Below are 22,275 nucleotides of genomic sequence, written 5' to 3'. Positions count from 1 at the left end.
AATTTGGTTAACATATTTTTAGTTGAGCATATTTTAAAAGAGTTAATTACCGATTGAGAAAATTTCAATTTTGATCCACTGATTATTGGAGTTGTTTTAATTGCAACACTTGACTTTCAAAAATGTTAATTTAGTACCTTGACTATGCAATTTCTATCAATTTTAGTCACGCCGGCCAAATCTCACCCATTTCTTCTCCGATGAGCTTCCGATCACATCACATTACCGGCCAAACCCTAAACCCTATCCGATCACATTCCCCAACGAATACTGCCTCTTCTTCGCGAATTACGCGCCGCAATCGAAGGTCTCCATGAATCCTTCAACCGCTCCTACTCATCTTTTTGTCGTCGAAAGAAGATATATACTAGCACTACACACGAACATGCTCTGTTTTGCAAAATATTTGTTGGGCTCTTTTTGTCGCCGAATCAGGTAGAGCTGGTCAATTGGTCAACCAATAATTTCAATTGCCCTCAATAATTTCAGGTCGTCGATGCAGAAGGAATACAGAAAGAGGTCTTTGGATTTGATTTATATGCGACGTTTTGAAATTGGGAGTGCACAACATACACAATATTATTGTTGATTTATATTATTAGTTGATAAACCTTGTTACAGGTTCGATTTCTTATTGGAAATGGAAATAATCTTATGGGAGAAGAAATTCTCGCCGGAAATAGATAGAAGCTCATCGGAGAAGAAAGGGGTGGTGAGTGAAATGACTAAAATATCCTCGTTATTTGATCTATTAAATTTTTCCGGTGAGATTTGGCCGACAATTTGGCCGGCGTGACCAAAATTGATAGAAATTGCATAGTCAAGGTACTAAATTAACATTTTTGAAAGTCAAGTGTTACAATTAAAACAACTCCAATAGACAGTGAACCAAAATTAAATTTTCTCTTACCGATTTGATCCCTCGACTATGAGGATTTCACCAATTTGGTCTTCGATTATCAAAAGTTTTCAATTTAGTCCCCCGACTATGCTTCCTTTACACGAAATGGTCCTCAGTTTAATTTTCTGGTCAAACTACAAGGGTAAATTTGAAATTTTAAAAAATCATCTTCAGTCAAGTAAGTACGGATTTGCCAAGGGCCTAGATTTCCATTTTCAGATGCTGAAAGTCTGCAACTTGGGTAGACCGAAGAGGAAATCTTGGGGGAACTGAGCTGAACTGGTTGTTGTCCAGGTAGAGCTCCTGGAGGTTTGACATGTTGGCGAACGACGACAAGGTTCCGATGAGGGAGTTTTTCTGGACAGAAATAGTTTGTAGATTAGAAAGTTGGGTGATGTCGAAGGGAGGGTGCTGGAGATGGACTTAGAGTCGAGGTTGATGGAGACGTCGTTGCCGGTAGACATGTTTGTCGTAGTTCACGTTGGTCCAAGTGAAGAATGGTGCGAGGACCAGCCGAAAGGAGCCGGAGAGAGGGCGGCGAGGAGCTTGGACATGACAGCGGCATCTTCGGAGAAGGCAATGGAGATGAAGGTCATGAAGAATAAGAGATGGAGTGGAGGGTATTATGGTTAGTAAGATAGTTGTCTTCCTCAAGTTCACCGGAGAGTTTTTCTCAGGCGACATGGTGTGTGGGTCTCTTTCTGTTGCTAACCCGCTGAAAGTTGTGCGTCTCCGGTCGCTGTGTGGATTCCGATGGTACGTAGAACACTTGACGATACCATGGTCTTCCTTTTATGGCTTTCTATTTTTCACAGTGAGGGGAGTTGGTGGCTGGATTTGGAATGTTTTCCCTTGGGCCTTTTCCGGTGAGTCCTCATGGGAAATAGTTTGGGGAGACTTGGACATTATGTTCTTCATGAGGGATGGAGAATTTTTCCTTCTCTGGGTATGGCGTTTGGTGGCAAATAGTGGAGAAATTTTTCCGGCAAAGGGTTGGAGATGATTTTTTAAAATTCCAAATTTACCCTTGTAGTTTGACCAGAAAATTAAACTGAGGACCATTTCGTGTAAAAGAAGCATAATCGGGGGACTAAATTGAAAACTTTTGATAGTCGATGACCAAATTTGTGAAATCCTCATAGTCGAGAGACCAAATCGGTAATTAACTCTATTTTAAAATGAATAAATACTACTTTATTTATAGTTGTATGCGCATTTAAGTATGAATTACAAATTAATTTAAAGATGAAATAAGTTTTGAACTAAGGAAGTTTAATGCAAAAAGGGATTGAGTTTGGGTTTCTTATGTCCACTTGCCCCATAAAAATTCATTAGAGGCGGAGTATGATACTAGCCAATTACCATATTTTAACTTAGCTAGGATTTATCTTTCAAAAAGAATATTTGAATTTGAGATTTAAGTGTCTTTATTATTAATTGAGTAAATTAATGTTCACTTGTTTTCTTTAGTAAATTCTTATAATCTTTAAAATTTGAAATATTGTAATTAATAAAAATTTCAATGTAAAATATATATATATATATATATATATATATATATATATATATATATAATTTATTTATTAATTGAGATCACACTTGGCATATTCTTTAACAAGCTTTAAAAAATGCTACATTCAATCCTGCAAGCATCTTTGACTTCCAAGCTGTCCACTGAATGACACTCATTAATGCATCCATATTCATGCAGTTCATCACGCAAAGCAACCATGAATTACAGGAATTAAGATTAGGATAATGATATTTTCTCCTCAAAATTTGTTTCCTAATATTTCCTCTCATGATATAACTTAAAATCATTAGTGCTTATGAGTTATGGCTTAAATGATCCAATCATTAGTTAAAAAGAAAGTTAATTGTCTAATTAAAAATGTCATCTAAGGATATATAGGGGATTGGATCGGAGGGGGATAGATAACATTACTCTTAAATGCCTTGTGTGATTAAGCTGAATTAATTCATTAAATTATGCAATATAACACTCAAAAAGGAAATGGGAAATGTCATGTTCTTCTCTTAAGTTGTGTGATACCGTAATGGGTTTCCTTGCAATACAGTAAGCACTCGTGGGAAGTAAAAACTTGTGTGATACCATCTCACGAATCCTTATCAGTAAGACGAGACGGGTCAAGATGAAATGTTTAACTTATTAATTATATATAAAAATATATAATACTTTTTTACATTTTGATTTAAAGTATTACATTTTATTTGATAAATATTAAATACTTTATTCTTAATTAGTATTACATTTTTCAGTACAAGCATTACATTTTAATATTGACTCGACTCAATTTGCCACCGTCTCACAAATCCTTATCAGTAAGACGAGACAGGTCAAAATGAAATGTTTAACTTATTAATTATATATATATAAATATAATACTTTTACTTTTTGATTTAAAAGTATTACATTTTATTTGATAAGTATTAAATACTTTATTCTTAATTAGTATTTTTTTCAGATTAATATTGACGCCACTCGACCCAATAGGCTGGAGGTGATGACAGCAGATTGTTAGAGGTGATGACAGCAGATTGTTAGAGGAACCGAGATAGGCTTCAGTTCTTGTCTGCATGGCCGTCCCACGGGTCACCCAGGGCTCCACCAAATGAAGATGATGAAGCCATGCCAAACTGGGTTGCATAACTCGTTGAGCTCAGCAGCGAGGAAGAAGAAGATTGGTTGGCCTCTCCGAGAAAGTCGAGTGTTGGAAGATTGCTGCCGAGAAAATCAAGCGTTTGGCGGTGGCTGCTGAAGACGGAGCCTGCGAAGGCAGTGGCCGCCGCACTGGCAGGCCGGAGGGCGAGCTCAAGCGCAAGCTCAGGAGCATTTGCATGCATGCCCCACTGTGCGGGTGTGGCAGGCATGGTCAGCCCGTAGCCTGCAAAGAATGAGCCGCCACTGGAAAACGACGAGCCCATTTCCGCTGCCTTCTGAAGCAATGCCGTCGCTGACAGCACCGGCGGATTGCTTGCGTGATAGACAGGTGGAGGAGTTGATAGCAAAAGAGGCACCGGCCGCTCCATAATGGCGGCGCAGGCCGGCGTTGCTTCCTCTTCATTCCCTGACCGCAACGACAGCCGGAAAACGCTACTGAAATCCTCCTCACCGTTATCCCCAATAACAAGACCAAAAGATGAAGAGGGCGCCTGGGTTCTCTCCTTATAATTGGCTCCGCCCATCACCCTATCCTCTGGCAACTCTGAAACCAATAAGATTTCTTGAATTAATCAAGAAAACAGTGAAAACTCAGTATTTTTTTGTTCTATAAGTGATTGAGTGAGTCAACTCGTAAAGCTTTCAACGTTTTTTTTTTTTTTTTTAAATTCAATTCCCTCACCAAAGCTCTGAATGGAGTGGAGGGAGAGGGTTGGAGACAGCACCGCCATTGACGGCGTTGGAGGTTGCGGCGGGGGACTCGCTGACGGCGCCGTCACCGTCAATGCCTGAGACGCATAACATACCCTCTTGTGCGCTATGAAGCTGTCCTTCCTGCATCAATGAAAAATGGCACCAAGAATTATTTATTATCTTTATTATTGAAAATTTGAAATTAAAATTAATCAATGAATAATGAGAATTTATATACCTAGCGAATAACGCTCCACAGTCACAAATGTAGTCGCGGGTGCCACATGTTTTCATGTGGGCTTTCCAGTCGCACTGGACAGCGTACATTTTGTTGCATTTCTCGCACTTGAATGTCCGATGTCCGTGTTTTCTGCAGAAGTGTTTTTTGATGCCGGAGAGATCCCCCAGAGCTTTGGACGGGTGGTGACGCGAGCACGTCGTCTCCGGGCACACGTACACCCTCCTCTTAACCACCTCCTCCGGTCCCCGCTGCTTCAGCTTCCACGGCAGGTTGTGGCCGCGGCGGTGGAGCTGCAGATTTTGCTCCCTCTGGAACCCCTTGCCGCACACGTCGCACACGTACCTGTTCGTTTCTAGCAGCGACTTCGGCGACAATGCTATCACCTCCACCTCTGCATCTATAATAAACCACACATATTATATTTCATTAATTCCTCCAAACAAACAAAAAAAAATGATGTATGATTGAACTTACCAGGCATTCCCGGCGTGCTTCTCTTCCTCTTAGGTTTCACCGTCTGCTCACTAAGCTGAGCAGATTCTTCTCCAGGTAAAACGGTAGTCATTTGTCTTGGATCCTCCATTCCCACCTTTTTACCTGTTTATTCCAAGAAAATACAAAATTTCAAACCTTAAAATGCTATTTTTGTTTTTGTTTGAGTACTACTGACTCTATAAACACAAAGAGTCAATACCGTCTGGAGAGTCACTTCGTGCCACTAGACCACAAGGTTACAAAAAAAATTGTATATATTTACTATGAACTCAGCCAAAAAAAAAAAAAATTCTTTGAGAACCAAGAAGCTAGCTTCTTTTTTTTTTTTTTTTTTTTTTTTTTTTTTTTTTTTTTGTAGAAGATAAGCACAGTAAAAGTTTGAGAAAACCCAAAGAACAGAAAAGTAAGAAACTCTTTTTGGAGCAGGAAAAACGCTTCCTCGTAAGGTGTTGGGAGCTATTGTTTTCTTGTTTTCTCTGACTGAAAAGTTAGTTGATGGTGAACTGAAAGAAGCTAGAACAATCTAATCTCAGCATAGAACTGAGAACTGGAGGAGTGTTTATATGTCTGCTATGTTGATATATCTGAGATAGCTGGGATAGTGAGGATGGAGAGTTTGAAAGAGACGAGGCTTTATATAGAGAGACTAACCACAGTTGGGTTAAAGCCGAAGCCTTTAACCATCAACCCCGGTTAGTGACTCAAGGTGACTCCATTTCAGCTGCGCTCCTTCGTTTAATTTCCAAGGTACGGACGTGGCAGCATCCGGCCGTCCACGTTGCATGATCGTGGACCTTAAAAGACACCTGTCCGAGGTGGTCTTTGCTGATGTAAGGGCTTTACGGGAAATCAGGGGAAAAACTTGCATGGCTTTACCCTTGGTGTCGAGCAGATAGCAAAACCAGCATACGTTACACTTTGAAGGGCTTCGATGAGGGGCACGGATTTGGGGGAAATAACAGGAATGCCACTCCGCCGTCGTGTGCGGCGGAAGAATAAGGATGGTGGGGGGGGGGGAGGGGGGGGGGTGAAAGGACAAAATTGGTGTCAAATAGTGAGAATGCGGATTCATTCACGTGGACTAAAAAGGGAACTTGAAACTTGTTGTATTTTTCAAAATACTGGAAACCAGCTGTATTTAATGATACGTTTTTTTTTTTTTTTTTTTTGTCCCTTGATCATAATCCACAAATATTTAGTTGAACATTCAATGCGCTTCGGAATGTAGGGGAGGACGGAATTGAGTGTTTTGACTCTATTCATCTTTTTATTTTTGTCCCCTTGTGTATAAACGTTATGGTTTCTTAATATATTTAGTGCTTGGTTTGTTTAAAAAAAAAAAAAAAAATCAATACAAATATTTAATATGTAGAAGATTAGAAAAAATAGGCCCTTAAACTTTACTCAAAAGCTCTGTTTGGCAAACTTTAGCTGAAAAGTTATAAGCTAAAAGCTGAAAGCTAAAAAGCTATAAGCTCGGAGCTGAAAACTGAAGAGCTGTTAAACTAACTGAAAAGTCACGAGTTCAATTCTTGCTAACATTCTCTTGATCAAGTCCCTTGCATAGAATTTTTCTAATGCGATTTATCTCTCTTATTAGGTAGCAAGCAAGTATTAAAGCTTTCCACCACACCATTACTTTGGAGATGTTGATCATCCCAGATCGACGACTTGCAGCCGGCATTTATAACCTGAGACATACAACTCTAGATTAGAAATGATGCCAGAATTTTAACTGTGGTCTGTGTTCAACAAAATTTTTAAAATATTTAAGAAATTTCAAATCTACCAAATTAAATTTCATTAAAAAAAAAAAACAAAAAAACCTTGTTGCAATTGCGGATTCTAGCAATCTCAACAAGTTCTTTTTCAAACCCATCTAATTTTCTATTTTTATCAAATTGAACCCAAAAATGTTTTGGGGTTTTTTTCTTTAAGCTAGAATTTTTGTTTTAGGTCTACTAATTAAGCTTGTTCATCTCCGATTCTTGCACATCGTGTCTTATCTTCCTCGAAACATCACATTCTCACTTATTTTTTTTTCATATATGCTATATACACGTACCTTGCACGGGATTTGACCAAATTCGTTTAGATCTATTTTCGTCACAATCAAGGACGGAGCCAGGACGGAACAATGCGGGGGGCCGAACTACGATTGAAGTACTAAATTAAATACATTGATATCTCGTTAACATATCTCAAAATAATTATTACATTACAAATTCAATAAAGTTTATAATAAATTATTTATAATTGAATCTATATTAAATTATTTTGCAATATGCTTTTCAATGCACATTACTTTGCATTGTACGGTTGAAAGAATGAAAACATTCACGCATGTTTTAAAAGACTATTGATTATTTCTTGAAAAACCCTCTTCACAACATAACATAATAGCAATTGTTTTCTCAAATACATATACTACACAATTGTTACATTATTATGCATTTTAAATTAAATACAAAATTTATCACACAACCACAAATTTACATAATTAATCAAACAAATGCACTTGATATCCATGATTTAGAATCAAACAAAACAATTATTTAAGATAAACAATAGAATATGAAACAAAAATTAACCAAACAAGTAGTTATAAATAAAAATAAAAAATAAAAAATAAAAAATAACTTGAAAAATATGCATAGATTTTGTTAATGACAAATTATCTTATTATAACGTATATGCCGCATATATGCATGGTTCTACGCAGAGAAACTAGTAAGTAGGTTAAATGAAATTTAATTTGAATGTGAGTCAACAATATATGGAATACATAATTTGAAATAGGAGAGAACTGAAAAAGTTGAGAAGATGAAAAAATTTATAACTTTACCTGTAAGATTAATTAAGTGGAGGGGGGCCAAATATTTTGAAAAAACAACAAAATTTTAAAATTCTATATAATATTTTTTTAAAAAAATTTAATACATATATAATATTAAAAAATTTTGGGGTGGGGGAGGGGGGCCAAGGCCCCCCTAAACATACACTTACCTCCGTCCCTGGTCACAATCTACTCAAGATCGTTGAATTTTCAATTTCTTCTCTTGATATAGAGTTATACATATAGTTATGCGAGCGTCTTTATTGCAACAACAACAATCCGGGGGGGGGGGGGGGGGGGGGGTGTTGATGGTACCTTTGTGTTCGGTTAGACGACTCCTTGCATTCGAAAACGCTCAGGCCTCACGGATGCATAAGTATGAGCAACCTTTTCATTAGCCACTTAAATCGTTATTTAGTGGACACCACAAATTCTTATGATTTGATTTATTTGTGTATAAGTATGCTATAGGACGTGTCAACAATAAAACAAGAACACGTGTCAACACCGTATACATTTAACCTGATAAATAAGTTAACTTGAACTTAATTGAACAATTTTACAGATTTAGGGGCTTAAATGAAACTTTTTTCATTTAGGGGATCCAATTGCACTATCCACTCGACTTCGGGGGCCAATTTGACACTTTTTCCTTTTATGTTTTGTATAAGTAAAGTTGGGCCGAATAAGTATAGAAGATTAAAAAGAAGAAAGAGAATACAAGTTGCGGATAGTTGGGCTGAAGTTGCAAGCCCAATAAATCGCCCACTTCTACCCCGCCCATCACAATGATGAAATACAATCACTTATGCCTTTTCAAAAAAAAAAATGTTCTTAACTTTCATATTTTTTTCACATTTATAAGGAGTGAAATTTTCATAATCGAATCTTCATCGACAACGATTCTATCAATTGTTGTATGCACTATATGATCCCCAAGAGCTTTACGTAAGTCGCAATCGAGTCCGGTGGAAGAAGAATCGTCGTCACCGCTGGAAATTAGGGCTCAAATTCAGACCGGGTGAACTAAAACCTAAAATGGATAGTGCATTCGCTAGTGCCTCAGCGATCAGCGACCAGCGTCAGAAAATCGAACAGTACAAGCACATTCTCTCCACCGTGCTTGCCTCAAATGACATCGTACAGGCCAAGCGCTTCATTGATCACAGTTACATTCACTATACTCACTATTTTAAGCTTTTATTTTTTGGTGGTCTAAAATTTTGGAAAGTTAATTTATACCTCCTGCAAATTAATTTGACTTTGCAGTGCTATCCGATGATGTCCCGCTGGTGGTATCGCGTCAGCTTGTACATACGTTTGCACAGGAACTGGGGAAGTTGGAGCCGGAGTTTCAGAAGGAAATTGCACATTATACACTCAACCAGATTCAGCCTAGAGTTGTTTCCTTTGAAGAGCAGGTTAGCTTTTAGATACGCTGTTTCATTTAAACAATTTCCAAAGAGGCATTAATTATAGCTATCATTTTTATTAGTACTGTCAGTAATTCTTATACTCCTCATCAGTAATTGCATATTATTCAGTTTCATTTAAAAAATTTCCAATGACGCATTAATTATAGCTATATTTGTTATTGTATACTCACTGAGTACATGTAGTAGAAACCTTTTGTCAAATGCAACTCATTATGTGGATGTATAGTTGATGGTTTGGTGTTTTGTTGCTGCTACTGTCCACCATAATTGTGTGTTTATTTTATTGAATTTGATGGACTGTAAAAGTTTGTAATTTAGAGAAATTGGTAATGTGCAAAAAATGTGGTTTGATTTGTATAGCTGATAGCTACAAAGTGAACTCTCAGAAACTATTTGCTCACACTCAACTTGTTAGGAGCATAGTAAGTGGTATCTTATTCATTGTCTTCATTTTTTCATGAACAAGTTATCTTCTGCTTTTCTGCATTTTTTTTTTGGTTGTTGTTGCACCTGTTGGTTTCTCTATTGTAAAGTGCTGCTAAAATAGGTTTGCTGGATTTAGGTGTTGATTATTAGAGAGAAACTAGCAGAACTGTATGAGTCCGAACAACAGTGGTCTAAAGCAGCCCAGATGCTCAGTGGCATTGATCTAGAATCTGGAATGAGGTTTGTGCCAGGATTTTATCTTTGAATTTTTATTATTAAATTTTTTCAGAATTGGGACCCTAATATTTATGTTTATGTTTGCTTCTAGAGTTGTTGATGACAATTTCAGGCTTTCAAAATGTGTCCAAATTGCACGTTTATATCTTGAGGTATTTTTTTCTTGCTCTTTTCCCTTAAATATGTACTCCATGGCCTCTTCTGAGAATACACCAGGAGGGTTGGGGATTTAAATTCATCTATCAAATTCCCATTGATAAGAAGTTAGGAATAATTATATCAGTTTATGGAACAATAGCAAAGAAAACATGCAGATGCAGTTGTGTGATGGTCGTTTATATTTCATCATCATACATTTTCTTGAGTTCCAAATTTCTAATGCTCACGGATTCTTGTTTGCCAGGATGATGATGCTGTCAATGCTGAAGCTTTTATAAACAAGGCATCTTTTTTAGTTAGCAACAGTAAAAATGAAGTATTGAATTTGCAGTACAAGGTCCTTATTCCAGAGAAACTATTTCTTATTCATTTGGATTTGTCATCAATTTGTTGAAACATTGCAAATGCTTTGTCATTACCAGGTATGCTATGCTAGGATATTAGATTTGAAGAGGAAATTTTTGGAAGCTGCTTTGCGTTATTATGACATCTCACAGATTGAGAAGCGACAAATTGGAGATGAGTGGGTTTCTTATCTTAGTAGATAAATAAATAATTGTAATCTGAAAGCATTTTTTCTATGTTTCCTGATTGATCTTTTCTTATGACAGAGAAATTGATGAAGCTGCTCTTGAGCAAGCTCTAGCTGCTGCTGTCACATGCACAATTTTGGCTGCAGCTGGCCCTCAACGTTCCCGTGTACTTGCCACATTGTATAAAGTAAACACAAAACCATTAACTTTATTTATTTATTTTCTGTATTCTTAAAGCATTATGTTTCTTATATGTTAGGTAGGCAAATAATCTTGTGCTAAAACTAGAACTTAGTTTTGTTTGGAACTTTCTTCATATTGTAGCTTGAATAAAGGTTGTGTGTATCTTCTTCTATAGATCCTTCATGATGCAGTACTGCTGCACTCAGTCCTAACTTGTGTTACTAATTGCATGTTTCTAGTCTTCATGCAGTCACCTGAATCCATGCATTCTATTTTTTGAAACCCTGCATCGAGTGCTATGAACATCATTTTTGGACTGGTACATGGAATTTATTTTGTAACATTCTGGAATCTGGCTAATTTTTTCTTTATCATTCCTCTAATCCATGCATTATATTTTTTGAAACCCTGCATTGAGTGCTAAGAACATCATTTTTGGACTGGTACATGGATTTTATTTTGTAACATTCTGGAATCTGGCTAATTTTTTCTTTATCATTCCTCAGGATGAGCGCTGCTCAAAGTTGAAAATTTATCCAATCTTGCAGAAGGTATGCTCCTGCTTGTTTTGATTCCATAATTCCGTAAATTCCACATTCTGCTTTACCTCCTACACACTCAAACTGTTCATCCCAGTGAAATATTTGCTTAAGTAATACTGGTATATTCGTGTATTCAGCATGTCAGTGGAGCACAAGAATAGTCTTGGTTGCCATAATATGCATTTTTCACTTTTCAGGTCTATCTAGAGAGAATTCTGAGAAAACCTGAAATTGATGCTTTTGCTGAAGAACTAAAACCACACCAGGTTTCCTTTTATTTGGTTTAATTACTATTAATATTTATATTTATATGATTTCAAGTGCATAAAATCTAATTCGTAACCTAATTGTTACAACAGCAAGCACTTCTGCCAGATAACTTTACTGTTCTGGATCGTGCTATGATTGAGCATAACCTACTGAGTGCTAGCAAACTTTATACAAATATAAGGTAAGAGTCAAAGGGATAATACTATTATTTTTTAGATTTCCCCTTTGTTGTTTCCAGTTTCCCTATTATTGCTTTGTTACTTCTCTTTGGATGTTGCTAATAACTTTGTCCTTGTTCATCTATTGGGCAGCTTTGATGAGTTGGGCACACTGTTGGGAATTCCTCCTCAAAAGGTACCACACTAGTCACTATCTTCAAACAGTTCTGTTAAATTATAGAACATCATTACTTGGCTTGTAGTTAGATGTTTCAAGTTTGTTTACAATGGAGGAGGCCAAGCTCAATCCTCATGGTCTCTTATTTTACCTTTTCAGATAAGATGCTCTGCTAAAGAAATTTGTCTCTAGAATTTTCCTATGATGTTGGTCATTATATTCCTGTGACATGATTGGGTAGCATTTAAGAAACTACTTTTGAAAAATGGTTTTAACTTTATAATGGCCGGCAGCCTGACATTAAGAGCTCGTTTGGTTCGCGGAAAATATTTTAAGGGAAGTGGAATTGGAATTCCATGGAAAAACAATTACTAGGAAGATGAATTTCATTGTTTGGTTGGTGGAAAAAGAATTACCGGGAATACTAATTCTATTGTTTGGTTAGATTTGGAATTGTAAGGAATAATGAGTATAAAGACCTATATGCCCCTACAAATTAATAAAAGTAATATAATTAAAAAAGAAAGCAAGGGTAAAATAGGCAATCTATTCACTTTTTCTTCCCATATTCCATGGAAAACAAAATCCTTGGTCCAACCAAGGATTTTGTTTTCCTCAAATTTGAGGAATTCATTTTCCAATGGAAAATGAATTCCATGAACCAAACACTAGAAAATAACATTTTCCTTCACTTCAAGGTTTGGAAAACATTTTCCATGAACCAAACATCCCCAAGTATTTGAATGTAAATCTAGAAAGAAAAACAATCATTTTTTCTCATCCTAAATTTTAAATTTATGCTCATTGTGATTCAACTGTGATTTTCTGCTCTCATAAACATTACACACCATGGTAGTTGGAATGTTGGATGCATTAAGCTCATAATCTTACTCAGCATGTTAATATGTTCCATCCTTTGCAGGCTGAGAAAATAGCATCAAGAATGATCTATGAAGATAGAATGAGAGGGTCTATTGATCAGGTAAACATTATTATCTAATTGGAATATTATTGCTAAAAGTGCTATTGTGTATTAACTGTATTATAGATGCTAAAAGTCCAGTCATCTAGGATACTGCTGAACTTTTCTTATGGAAAATATATGTTTGAATCAAGGTTAACTTACATTATATGCAGTCCATAATGGGCAATGAAGTGTCCAACCTCATTCTGATGTATTACGTGTTTTGTGATAAAATTGATTTATTAATATTGGGGTTCAGGTTGAAGCTGTTATACATTTTGAGGATGATACTGAGGAATTGCAACAATGGGATCAACAGGTGAACTATTTAGTCCCTCCATCTCAAAATAGCCATTTGAATTTCAATTATACCATTATGGTTAAAAAACCCTCAGGAGAATACAAGAATATACCTATTATAGGATCCTGCATTGCACTTTTAGTATTAATATTCTACATGCAAAGAAAGTGATTGATGGGAAATAATTGCATTCTTTCCCTAATCTTTCCTCTGTAAATTTGTGCAGATTGTGGGATTGTGTCAATCTCTTAATGATGTTCTTGATAGCATGGCAAAGAAGGGCCTACCTATTCCCATATAATTGCTCAACCATATTGCGGATTGTTGTTGATTGGAACTCTCCCTTTAGGGCGTCCCTAATCATCCCAAGTCTCTTGCAGTAGCGTTGTCTGTATTCTCTACTTTCAACAAACTTCATAGCGGATGTATTTTTTGTTCTGCAAATTGGCGCCCTTACACTACATTCTCCCTGTTGCTTTGAATGAAATTTTCATGATTCAATTTATTTCAAGAAACATCGTTTTGTAATTCCCTACTAAGTCTGTAGAAAATTGGTTTCATGATTGTTACATGTAATTACTTGGACAGCCAAAAAAAAAGGTGAAAAGATACAGAAAACTAGTCCTTTATTCCTACTACAGTGCATACTTATTCACAGCTCTGATCTAACAGTATTGGTATCGTCCACGACTTGACTGTTTATAAACAAGCTATCTCTCCTGTTTGGAAAGGCAGTGGTTTCTAAATTTGACCCCCTATATTTCAACTGCGAAGCTGTTATGAAATTGGAATCAATCAAAGATGGTCTAGCACTTGTTTCAGAAGTGGCAGACATAAAGGGAGTCGCTGGAGAGACATACCTACCTGCAGGACCTCTTAGATCACTGTTTCTTGGATCTATAAAACCTGTATTCCTTGAAGAATCTGGGACTGAGAAAGTTTCGTCATCGCCCTGACTGGCTCCTAATGATGCTTCACCTGCAATTGATGTGGACAAGAAGGGATCGTCTGGACTCCAAGAGGTAAACGCTTCTTTTTTATAGGCGAAAAACTGCCAGGCGCCAAGTAGGAAGAGGATAAACAACAATACAGGGCTTGTCCATAGCATGGTATTGAATTCATTCTTGAAAACTGGAAGGTTGGGACGATACATCCCAATATACCCACTCCCCAGACCAATTATAACAAGCTTTTCGCGGTCACTGGCTATAAGAGGAACCGTCGTTCTCTCCTCGTTTGAATCTGTTGAATTGTGATTGAGAAATAATGCAGTGATCTCATCCAGGCCTGCAGAGAACACCAGCCTTGGCCCTGCAGACCTAACATAATGGTGAGATGATACATTATACAGCCAAACCTTATGTCGGTTAGCTACGAGCAAATACCCTTTGATTGCCTGAAACGCCAGAGGCTCATCCGTGGTGTCCAGCTTTTTCCTAGATCTCAGCCTGCACTTGAAATTCATTATATCACCTAAAAGCAACACATGAATCAAATCACCATCCGACGTAAACCCATATGCTTTTGATCTTTCAGCTGCATCAAAAACATAGCTTTTAACCAGAGACCTGTTTAAACCCTCACATTCAGACTCCCTAATCCTCATCGTCCTCAAGTCCAACGACCCTGCACCCGTCTCTGTCAGAAACAACAGCCTTTGTTTCAAGAACGCGAGTGGCCTGCTTCTTGGCACTGCCAATCCATAAACCGTCCCATTCTCCAAGTACACTCTAACCCTCCCGCTAACATCTGTTGACAGGACAAACCTATTCCGCCCCAGATGATGCACTTCCAAACTAGCTATACCTTCTGCACCCTCCCCGGTTTCTGGTAAAGCTAACTCCCCAACATTTTCCATGGACAGAGAACCCCATTCATCTCCGTTCTGCACAACCTCCCACACTCTATGCCTTAGAAGAGCCCCATTGTGATGGCCAGTAACCACAAAGCTTTCATTCCTGTAATGTGATAACCATGAAGTAAGAGCTGTGATTGGTGCATCTGTCAAAGTGTTGAACTTAACCACCACATCTCCATTTCTTGAAAACACAAACACCCACCCTTCTGCATCCCCAACCGCAACATACTTGCTTAACCCCTCAAAATCTCTAAACGGCAACACGTTAATGCAAGTAGCAACCGATTCCAATCTCACGGCAGACATAAACTGAAACCTCTCCGACCAAAAAGCAGTGTACTTTGTAACCGACACTGCCCCACCCTTCTTCCCCAACCCTCCTTCCTCCCTTAATTTCCCCGAAAGCTCATCACTTTTCATCTTCTTTCTTCCCAATTCCTCCCTTCCAATACTGGGTTTCTTAGAATCCACTCTTTCACCTTTCGGGGACTGGGAGTGGGAGATTCTTGATTCTAACCTACCCACCAATTCACTAAGATCTTTCACCAACTCCTCAAGCTTCTCCAGCTGTTTTTGGTGTCTGTTTAATACATCCAAACCATCGCTTAATTTGTATCTCTCCTCGTTTGTACGCTCTTTCTCAATCACAATCGGCGCCTCCGATGCGCAGACCCAACAGATGCGCAGCAAATTGCATGTTATAATCAGATAGAACATAAAAGACTTGCCTTGTTGATGGGCTGCCATCGGAGATGATCAGCTGCTTGGTTCAGTCAGAGCTACCTCTTTTGCGCTAATGCGGTGGTGGAATCGCGGATCTTGACTTTAGTTGTCGGATTATGTCGTTTTTGGCTGACTCGAGTAGCAGGCTACTATATATACACAGATTTTTTGTGTTGGAACAATGAGAATAGGATTTAGGGCAATAGAATATAGACAGAGACAGAGTTGTGTCACAAGCAAGCAATGTCTGCTGTGCGGTGAGTCAGTGACCGCTGTCTCTTGCCCATTTTGAAATGTGATATAAATACTTTACGGCAAATTATGTTGTGCATCTTCATCATGCATGGTGCATACGGATGTAAAAATGAGGTCGTTTTATTAAAAACGCGCGTATCACTTAAAAAAAATCAGTTTCAATTTCCAGCAACAACATTATATTGTGCATAATTTGAACTAAAATTCTAAAATCAATGAACTAAAATTTCAGAATCTATGAACTAAAATTTCAGAATTAATAAACTAAAAATTCATAATGAATGAACTAAATATTCATAATGAATGAACTAAATATCCAGCATGAATGAAAAAAAATCTGTTTTGATTCACGTCTAAATATCTGTAATCAATGAATAAAAATTCCAGAATCTATAAACTAAAATTTCAGAGTCTATGAACTAAAATTTCAGAATGAATGAACAACATAATACTGTTAAGGGGAATCCAAACTGGTTTTTTTTTTTTTAAGTGGGATGCGCGTTTTTAATAAAACGACGTCGTTTTTGCATTCATATGCACCATGCATGGTGCATACGGATGCACAGCATAACGATCCATACTTTACTATATAGATGTCATGAGGATTATACCCGAATTTATTATGCAATATGATTTACATCTTTTTAAAAACATTTTCCAGACTATCACATATCGCAGGATTTATTAACATATTTAGTGCATATTATAGAGTAGTGACGTGTGTTGACTTGTCATACCAAAAAAAAAAGAAAAAAAAAAGGTAAAATTATTATTATTATTATTTTTTTTTTGTTAAACCAAAAACTAACAAAATATTATTACGAGGGTATAATAAAGTCTAGTGAAATATTTTTCCAACTCTTAGGGCCATATTGAGTGCTCACAACCTTAGCGTTATATGGGCAACCAAATTCGCTGACATTCTAATATGATAAAAACTAATAGTATCGAAGCTAGCTAATAGTCTGAAACAATGTTTCAAAGTGTGTCCATACTCCATAATAAGACATATCCTTCCTCATTTTGGTGAGACTTTTTGATGGCGTTTGCACAATAAAATTCAACCCGAACACTAGTTATCTATTGCTCTTTCAACCAAGAGAGGCCATCATGACAAGCCATAACTTCAGCTGAATAGGGGTCCTTGGGACAACGTAATTGACCATTGGTGGCAGCCAAAAAACCTTCCTTCGATAGAGAATAATGCCGTTCCAAAGCTTACTTTGAACTTTCACCTTTCTTAAAAAATAAATAAATAATATAGCATGTGTTATATGATCCTTAAAAAAAAACATGGGTAGCAATTTTTATTTTATTTTATTTTGATTATTGTCAACATCCTATCAATTATCACACAAAGTTTTTCTATTGCAAATTTATCAAATTAATTATCCTATGTAAAATAATGTTGATCCCACAAATACTATACGGTAGTGATTGTGCTTTCTTTTTGACTAAAAAAAAAGAGAGAAAAGAAATAAGATAGAAGTTTTCCTTACTAAAATAAAAGTGGGAGGGGGTGTTTTGTAACTGACATAAATATGAAGGGGTCGAAGTGAAATTATCCCTATTATAATGGCCAAAAGAGTAAAGGTACACAATGAATTTTTTAAAGTTTCCTCCTTGAAATATAAGCCCTAGTTCCCGCCGAATAGTTGGCGCGAGTTTCTCTTCTGCATATAGCTCGAGCTCGCTGGCTCTTTGCTTATAGTGTCCTCCAAATCCTCGCGAATACAGGTCAGAGAGCAGTGGAGTTCAATCAATCGCGTGTTTTTCAGACAGATCTGTGATATTCAGGCTTTGGTTTCTTAGCTTACCTTGGTGTTTGCTTTTGGAAGGTACAATTGTCTTTCAATAGATTCAATTCGACTGCGTAGTGATTTAGGGTTTTGTTCATAGTGTTATACCTTTTGCGTGCTTTTGTTATTTGATTTTGAAGCATAAACGCATGAAATTTGATACATTGTATCCGACATCTTATAAAATTTGCAAGTGAACTGATTGCTTTTAGAACCACAACGATTCGGACGGTAATCAGATATGCACTGTGTAAGTCAGTCCACTCACCGGTCTGGAAATAACATTGAAATCCCCGCTTACTGACCAAGTGAATCTAATTTCTATATGCATATGTTGGTAAAGCTTCTAGATCTATAGTTGTAAACTGAAGAAATAAAATATGTGTTTGCTGTGTTAAAGAGTGTCATTTGATTTCCTTGCAGTTTCCAGTTTCACACTCAATGCTTAAATAACTTCAGGTGGCCAAATAAAAAAGGACAGTGTTTTCTGCTTAATTACCCCTTTCAAAAGAGTAATTTATGTTGACTTTCTGTGGTTTTCTTGAAATTCCTGTACATGATTAAAATAGGAAGGTCAGGGTTATAATATTCGGTAGTTTACATTTGCCATGGTTTACAGCACTTTTTTTTTTTTTTTTTTTTCATTTTAACTTGACTGCTGAGTGTTTGGTTATTCTATTACTCCATGTGGATTTTATGTTGCTTGTTCTTCCATTCTAGAGTAAAATCAACTGTGTTAAGTAAAATGTTGCACTTCTGTCTGTTTGGTAACATGTTTATTGGGATTCCTCAGCTGCTTCTGAGTTGAAATGAACTATGTTTATAATTTATCAAATGTTGCTGTCTTTGTTTGTTCTATAGATTTCCAGTACAGGGCATAGTAACCCTAATATTTATATTCACTTCAGGTTCTGGGATTACTTGTTTTCATTGGGTCAGAGGTGAATAAATTGGAATTTTTGATGCCACACTTCTCCTGATATAGCAGTGTGTGCAACTGAGCAATAGTTAAACTGGTTAGAGAATGGAGCTAAGGAGATGCAGTAATTTGTGCTTTATAAAAACTATAAGGGATGGGTTGGTGGTAAAAGTGTGCAATGTGAACTCCCATGGCAAACCTGCTCTTGCTTTCAAAGCACTGAAGGACATATATGAAACCAAAGATACTAAAGGATCTAAAGCCTTTACTTCTCTCAATTCCCCAGAAAAGTATGCCGATTCAGTGTGTGGCATTACCAGTGTCAAGGGTGAAAGCCAATCACTGCCAGTTGCAGATAGAACATTAAGGGAGATTGACACTGAAATTAATGAAATTGTTTGCTGTGGCAGTGATGATAAAGATGATGACAGTGACTCAAATGACTATATTTTTGCAAAGATGACACTGAAACAACTCAAGGAGAGATGCAAATCCAAGAAAAGGAAACTTCCAAGTCTTTGTGATGCAAGTCCAGAACAGGAAGATGTTAATTCTCAGCAAGAGGAAGATGAAGATCTCAAGGTCCCTCTCAGAGTTTTTAAATCAAAATTCTCAAAGAACTCAAAAGCTAAGAGAAAGTGCACCAACAGCAGCATGTTTCCTTGTTCTAAGACCTCTATCTCAGTCAAAACAGAACAAATTATGGATTCTGATGTTACTGTGCGATTCGAAGGGGATTCAGCTTCACTTACAACTGTCAAAGCTGAAGTTACTGAGCACGAGTTCTCTAACTTCCCAAGCACAAGTTCTCTCGCAAGTTTCCCCTCAGAAGTACCTGTGTTATCAGATGTGGATTTGCTGTCGTTGGCTGAACTCGAAGCTCAGGTTCAGAAGCCTGAGTTTTCTGCCAATCAAAGCACAAATTCTTTTACTGATTGCTCTTCCATTAACTGTCATGAAGAATTCAGCTGCAGTGGATTGATATCTACTGAAGTTCCTGAAACCATTGAAGTTCAGGGAAATGGGCCTATGTTGTTTGCTGAAGAACAGCAATGTTGTACTCTCAATGATAACATGGAATGTGTTGAGCCACATCCTCATGGAGGCCATCTGGAAATAGTATTACCTTCTAGGGACAAAAATTTGGACTTGCATTTGAATCAGCATGTGATTTCAGGGCAAAACAGCTGCAATTTTGAATCCTGCATTTCTGATGCAACAATAACTGGTAAAGTTGATTCTGCTGATATTCATCACGCAGGTGATATTTACATGCCTGAAGATGAAACCAAGGAAGAATTTTGTTCAACTGAGCAAAATGTTTCTACAACTAGACCTCTTGAGAATATTTTCTCATCTGGGGGTTCCGATATTAACTCAAGCACTTATGATGATTTAATATCTGTAAAAGCCAGCCCCTCTTCCTTAAATCAACTTTCAAACTATTCCTCTGCTGATACAACAAATAGTTGTTTGAATCATGATGCACTACAATCTGAGTCATCAAAGGTGGATGGAAAGAAGTCTCCATGCACGGTTGAAGAAAAAAGTTCTACTATGAAAAGTCAATATTCAAATGTTGCAAGTCTGGTATCAACATCAGAGCTGCAACAAACTCCTGAGAGGTTTCCTTCTATGCGAAAGGTTAGGTCCCTCTATACACTATGGATATTGACTTTGTTTGTATTTTTGAAGTTAGCTCACAACCGTGTTGCTTTTTTTTAGGCTATTTCCCCATCTTCCCAAGCAGGACTTTGTCAGGCAATGACCTCTGCAGATTCGTTTGATGAGGCAGAAAATTACAGTAAGTCACGGTCACTTGTACTGTATTTTGAGCACTCCATTTCTTCTAAATTATTAAAGTGTTCCATCTGTCCATGATTTCTGCTATTGACTCGTCTCTAAGAATAAATAATTTTCAAGTTGCTATTAGAGCAAACATTTCTAAATCAATTCAATTTGTTATCCATTTTAATCAGTATTAAAATCTTCCACTATCCATGATTTCTTTTATGTGATGCAAATTGACTCATTGCTTCATACATTTAATTTCTAAGAATAAATCAATTTCAATTTGCTCTCAAGCACACTGATCAGTATTTCTTTGCACAAATTTGTTTCAGAATGCAAAGAAAAACTCCTGGTTGGGACAGGTGTTGTCAGCTGTGGCAAAGATGAAAATTCTGAATTATCTCCTCCAGTTCGCCAACCAAAAGTTATCATAAAGCGCAAGGACATTGCTAAACGATTGAAGATTATTAGCCAAAAAGGTTCCCCAAATAAAAGCAATTCAGACAATCCCCAATTTTCTCGATCTCTACCTCAATTTAGCACAGGGTGCACCTCTATTGACAGCTGTTCTGAAAGTGCTATAGCATTTTCACAACGGCAGATGCATGACTTTGAGTCTCTTACAATGAAGCTCATGGATGAGTTGAAGTCTATGAAAGAGATGGTGGAAGAAAAGTTGCTCTTTGAAGCATATCGTAATGCTTACTTGAAAAACGAAGCGGATGAGGTATGTTACCATTGACATATTTCACATTTTATTCCATAACTAGATTAATGAATTGCCTGATATCCTATCTTATCTTTGTGGTACAAGTTTGGATAATGTATAGTCCATTTAAAGTTCAGAAGTGCTGCTGTGCCACATTTGTATTTAATCCAAGATGGAAATGCACTAGTAGTATCTTTTTTAATCTTGAATACAATCTTGTGTCAATGCAGGTGAGGAACGCATTAAATAACACAAAGAAAGTTGAAGAAACAGCAAAGAAGTGGCTGTCCTTGATGACAAGGGACTGCACCCGCTTTTGTAAAATCATGGTTTGTATTGTTTCCTACAATTGGTCAATAAAAATTAAACTCTATTTTAATTTCTGCTCACACACTGACACAAGTGCCTGTCTTTATTGTTCAGTACATTTTTAGCATTTAATCTTATTTTAATGCCACAGGAAATGCGGAAACTGAATCAAAATTGTGGCCCTTCTTCTAGTGGCACTGCCCAAAAGGAAAGAAAAATAACTTTTGCGGATGAAGCTGGTGGCATGCTCTGCAGCGTGAACTACTTTGATGATGCTGTAACCTCTCCAATGCCGCCTTGTGGTGAAAAACAAGAATGCTAAAGTACACTTGCGAAGGTATCAAAACTTCGGACATTCTTGATACTTGTTCATCTGTCTAATTCATTGCTTGAGCAAAGCAAAGGAATCGGAGATGCTGAAGCTTGCAGGCATTTCACTTTCGTTATCATTAGGACAATTCTTGTCTTACGCCCATTCCATTCTTGTAGTGTAACTGATCAAATAACTTTCTCAGTTCATGTTTAGGTGCCAAAGGTTTATGGTTTATGAGCACTGCTGCCTGAGTTTGTTGTTTGAATGTGTTGTACCGTAAACATACCTCTTGAGTGTACATGGAATACATTTTATACATTCGCTTACTGCAGTTTTAATCCATTGCTTACTGATATTCATTTC

At 37.1% G+C, this 22,275-nt stretch overlaps 4 protein-coding genes across 6 annotated transcripts; 2 read left to right on the top strand and 2 right to left on the bottom strand.

Moving 5' to 3' along the window:
* Window positions 1–3,324: 3,324 nt before the first annotated feature.
* On the bottom strand, window positions 3,325–5,598 carry LOC109169938 (protein indeterminate-domain 2-like). Of its 2 annotated transcripts, none has more exons than XM_019318852.1 (5): window positions 5,213–5,247; window positions 4,993–5,115; window positions 4,516–4,915; window positions 4,267–4,418; window positions 3,325–4,128 (listed from the first exon to the last, which is right to left on the bottom strand). In XM_019318852.1, the coding sequence occupies exons 2-5, from the start codon at window positions 5,099–5,101 to the stop codon at window positions 3,485–3,487; spliced, it is 1,305 nt and encodes a 434-aa protein (XP_019174397.1). In that variant the 5' UTR covers window positions 5,102–5,115; window positions 5,213–5,247; the 3' UTR covers window positions 3,325–3,484. The 2 variants fall into 2 exon arrangements, with proteins under 2 accessions (XP_019174397.1, XP_019174399.1); XM_019318854.1 differs by lacking the exon at window positions 5,213–5,247 and adding an exon at window positions 5,426–5,598 and having other exon boundaries at window positions 3,326–4,128.
* Window positions 5,599–8,667: 3,069 nt separating this feature from the next.
* Window positions 8,668–13,751, top strand: LOC109170412 (COP9 signalosome complex subunit 4). 2 transcript variants are annotated; one of them, XM_019319523.1, is made up of 14 exons: window positions 8,668–9,017; window positions 9,119–9,270; window positions 9,848–9,951; window positions 10,040–10,100; window positions 10,352–10,444; window positions 10,530–10,630; window positions 10,719–10,827; window positions 11,330–11,374; window positions 11,563–11,631; window positions 11,725–11,816; window positions 11,947–11,989; window positions 12,894–12,953; window positions 13,195–13,301; window positions 13,375–13,393. In XM_019319523.1, exons 1-14 carry the CDS (start codon window positions 8,888–8,890, stop codon window positions 13,376–13,378), a joined length of 1,170 nt encoding a protein of 389 aa, XP_019175068.1. In that variant the 5' UTR covers window positions 8,668–8,887; the 3' UTR covers window positions 13,379–13,393. The 2 variants fall into 2 exon arrangements, with proteins under 2 accessions (XP_019175068.1, XP_019175067.1); XM_019319522.1 differs by lacking the exon at window positions 13,375–13,393 and adding an exon at window positions 13,463–13,751 and having other exon boundaries at window positions 8,888–9,017; window positions 13,195–13,254.
* On the bottom strand, window positions 13,713–16,083 carry LOC109170411 (uncharacterized membrane protein At1g75140-like). Its single transcript, XM_019319521.1, has one exon. It carries the CDS (start codon window positions 15,839–15,841, stop codon window positions 13,889–13,891), a length of 1,953 nt encoding a protein of 650 aa, XP_019175066.1. The 5' UTR covers window positions 15,842–16,083; the 3' UTR covers window positions 13,713–13,888.
* Window positions 16,084–17,732: 1,649 nt separating this feature from the next.
* Window positions 17,733–22,251, top strand: LOC109170410. Its single transcript, XM_019319520.1, has 6 exons — window positions 17,733–17,910; window positions 18,780–20,434; window positions 20,516–20,594; window positions 20,914–21,308; window positions 21,521–21,619; window positions 21,751–22,251. The coding sequence occupies exons 2-6, from the start codon at window positions 18,896–18,898 to the stop codon at window positions 21,919–21,921; spliced, it is 2,283 nt and encodes a 760-aa protein (XP_019175065.1). The 5' UTR covers window positions 17,733–17,910; window positions 18,780–18,895; the 3' UTR covers window positions 21,922–22,251.
* The last annotated feature ends 24 nt before the right edge of the window (window positions 22,252–22,275 follow it).

This window comes from Ipomoea nil, unplaced genomic scaffold, assembly GCF_001879475.1.
Source record: "Ipomoea nil cultivar Tokyo-kokei standard unplaced genomic scaffold, Asagao_1.1 scaffold3321, whole genome shotgun sequence".
NCBI classification, from domain to species: domain Eukaryota; kingdom Viridiplantae; phylum Streptophyta; class Magnoliopsida; order Solanales; family Convolvulaceae; genus Ipomoea; species Ipomoea nil.
The sequence above is the reverse complement of the archived record's forward strand: the minus strand, read 5'-3'. Positions and strand labels throughout refer to the sequence as shown.

What these genes read in the sequence shown, in the direction of transcription:
- LOC109169938 (XM_019318854.1), bottom strand. Translation starts at nt 5,101, where the DNA reads ATGGAGGATCCAAGACAAATGACTACCGTTTTACCTGGAGAAGAATCT. An exon ending in TGTGGAGCGTTATTCGCTAG is followed by an intron (nt 4,419 to 4,515) that starts GTATATAAATTC and finishes TCATTGATGCAG; the next exon opens with GAAGGACAGCTTCATAGCGC. An exon ending in CCACTCCATTCAGAGCTTTG is followed by an intron (nt 4,129 to 4,266) that starts GTGAGGGAATTG and finishes TATTGGTTTCAG; the next exon opens with AGTTGCCAGAGGATAGGGTG.
- LOC109170412 (XM_019319522.1), top strand. Translation starts at nt 8,888, where the DNA reads ATGGATAGTGCATTCGCTAGTGCCTCAGCGATCAGCGACCAGCGTCAG. An exon ending in TTGTTTCCTTTGAAGAGCAG is followed by an intron (nt 9,271 to 9,847) that starts GTTAGCTTTTAG and finishes TGCTGGATTTAG; the next exon opens with GTGTTGATTATTAGAGAGAA. An exon ending in TTTATCCAATCTTGCAGAAG is followed by an intron (nt 11,375 to 11,562) that starts GTATGCTCCTGC and finishes TTCACTTTTCAG; the next exon opens with GTCTATCTAGAGAGAATTCT.
- LOC109170411 (XM_019319521.1), bottom strand. Translation starts at nt 15,841, where the DNA reads ATGGCAGCCCATCAACAAGGCAAGTCTTTTATGTTCTATCTGATTATA.
- LOC109170410 (XM_019319520.1), top strand. Translation starts at nt 18,896, where the DNA reads ATGGAGCTAAGGAGATGCAGTAATTTGTGCTTTATAAAAACTATAAGG. An exon ending in TGAAAAACGAAGCGGATGAG is followed by an intron (nt 21,309 to 21,520) that starts GTATGTTACCAT and finishes GTGTCAATGCAG; the next exon opens with GTGAGGAACGCATTAAATAA. An exon ending in CCCGCTTTTGTAAAATCATG is followed by an intron (nt 21,620 to 21,750) that starts GTTTGTATTGTT and finishes TTAATGCCACAG; the next exon opens with GAAATGCGGAAACTGAATCA.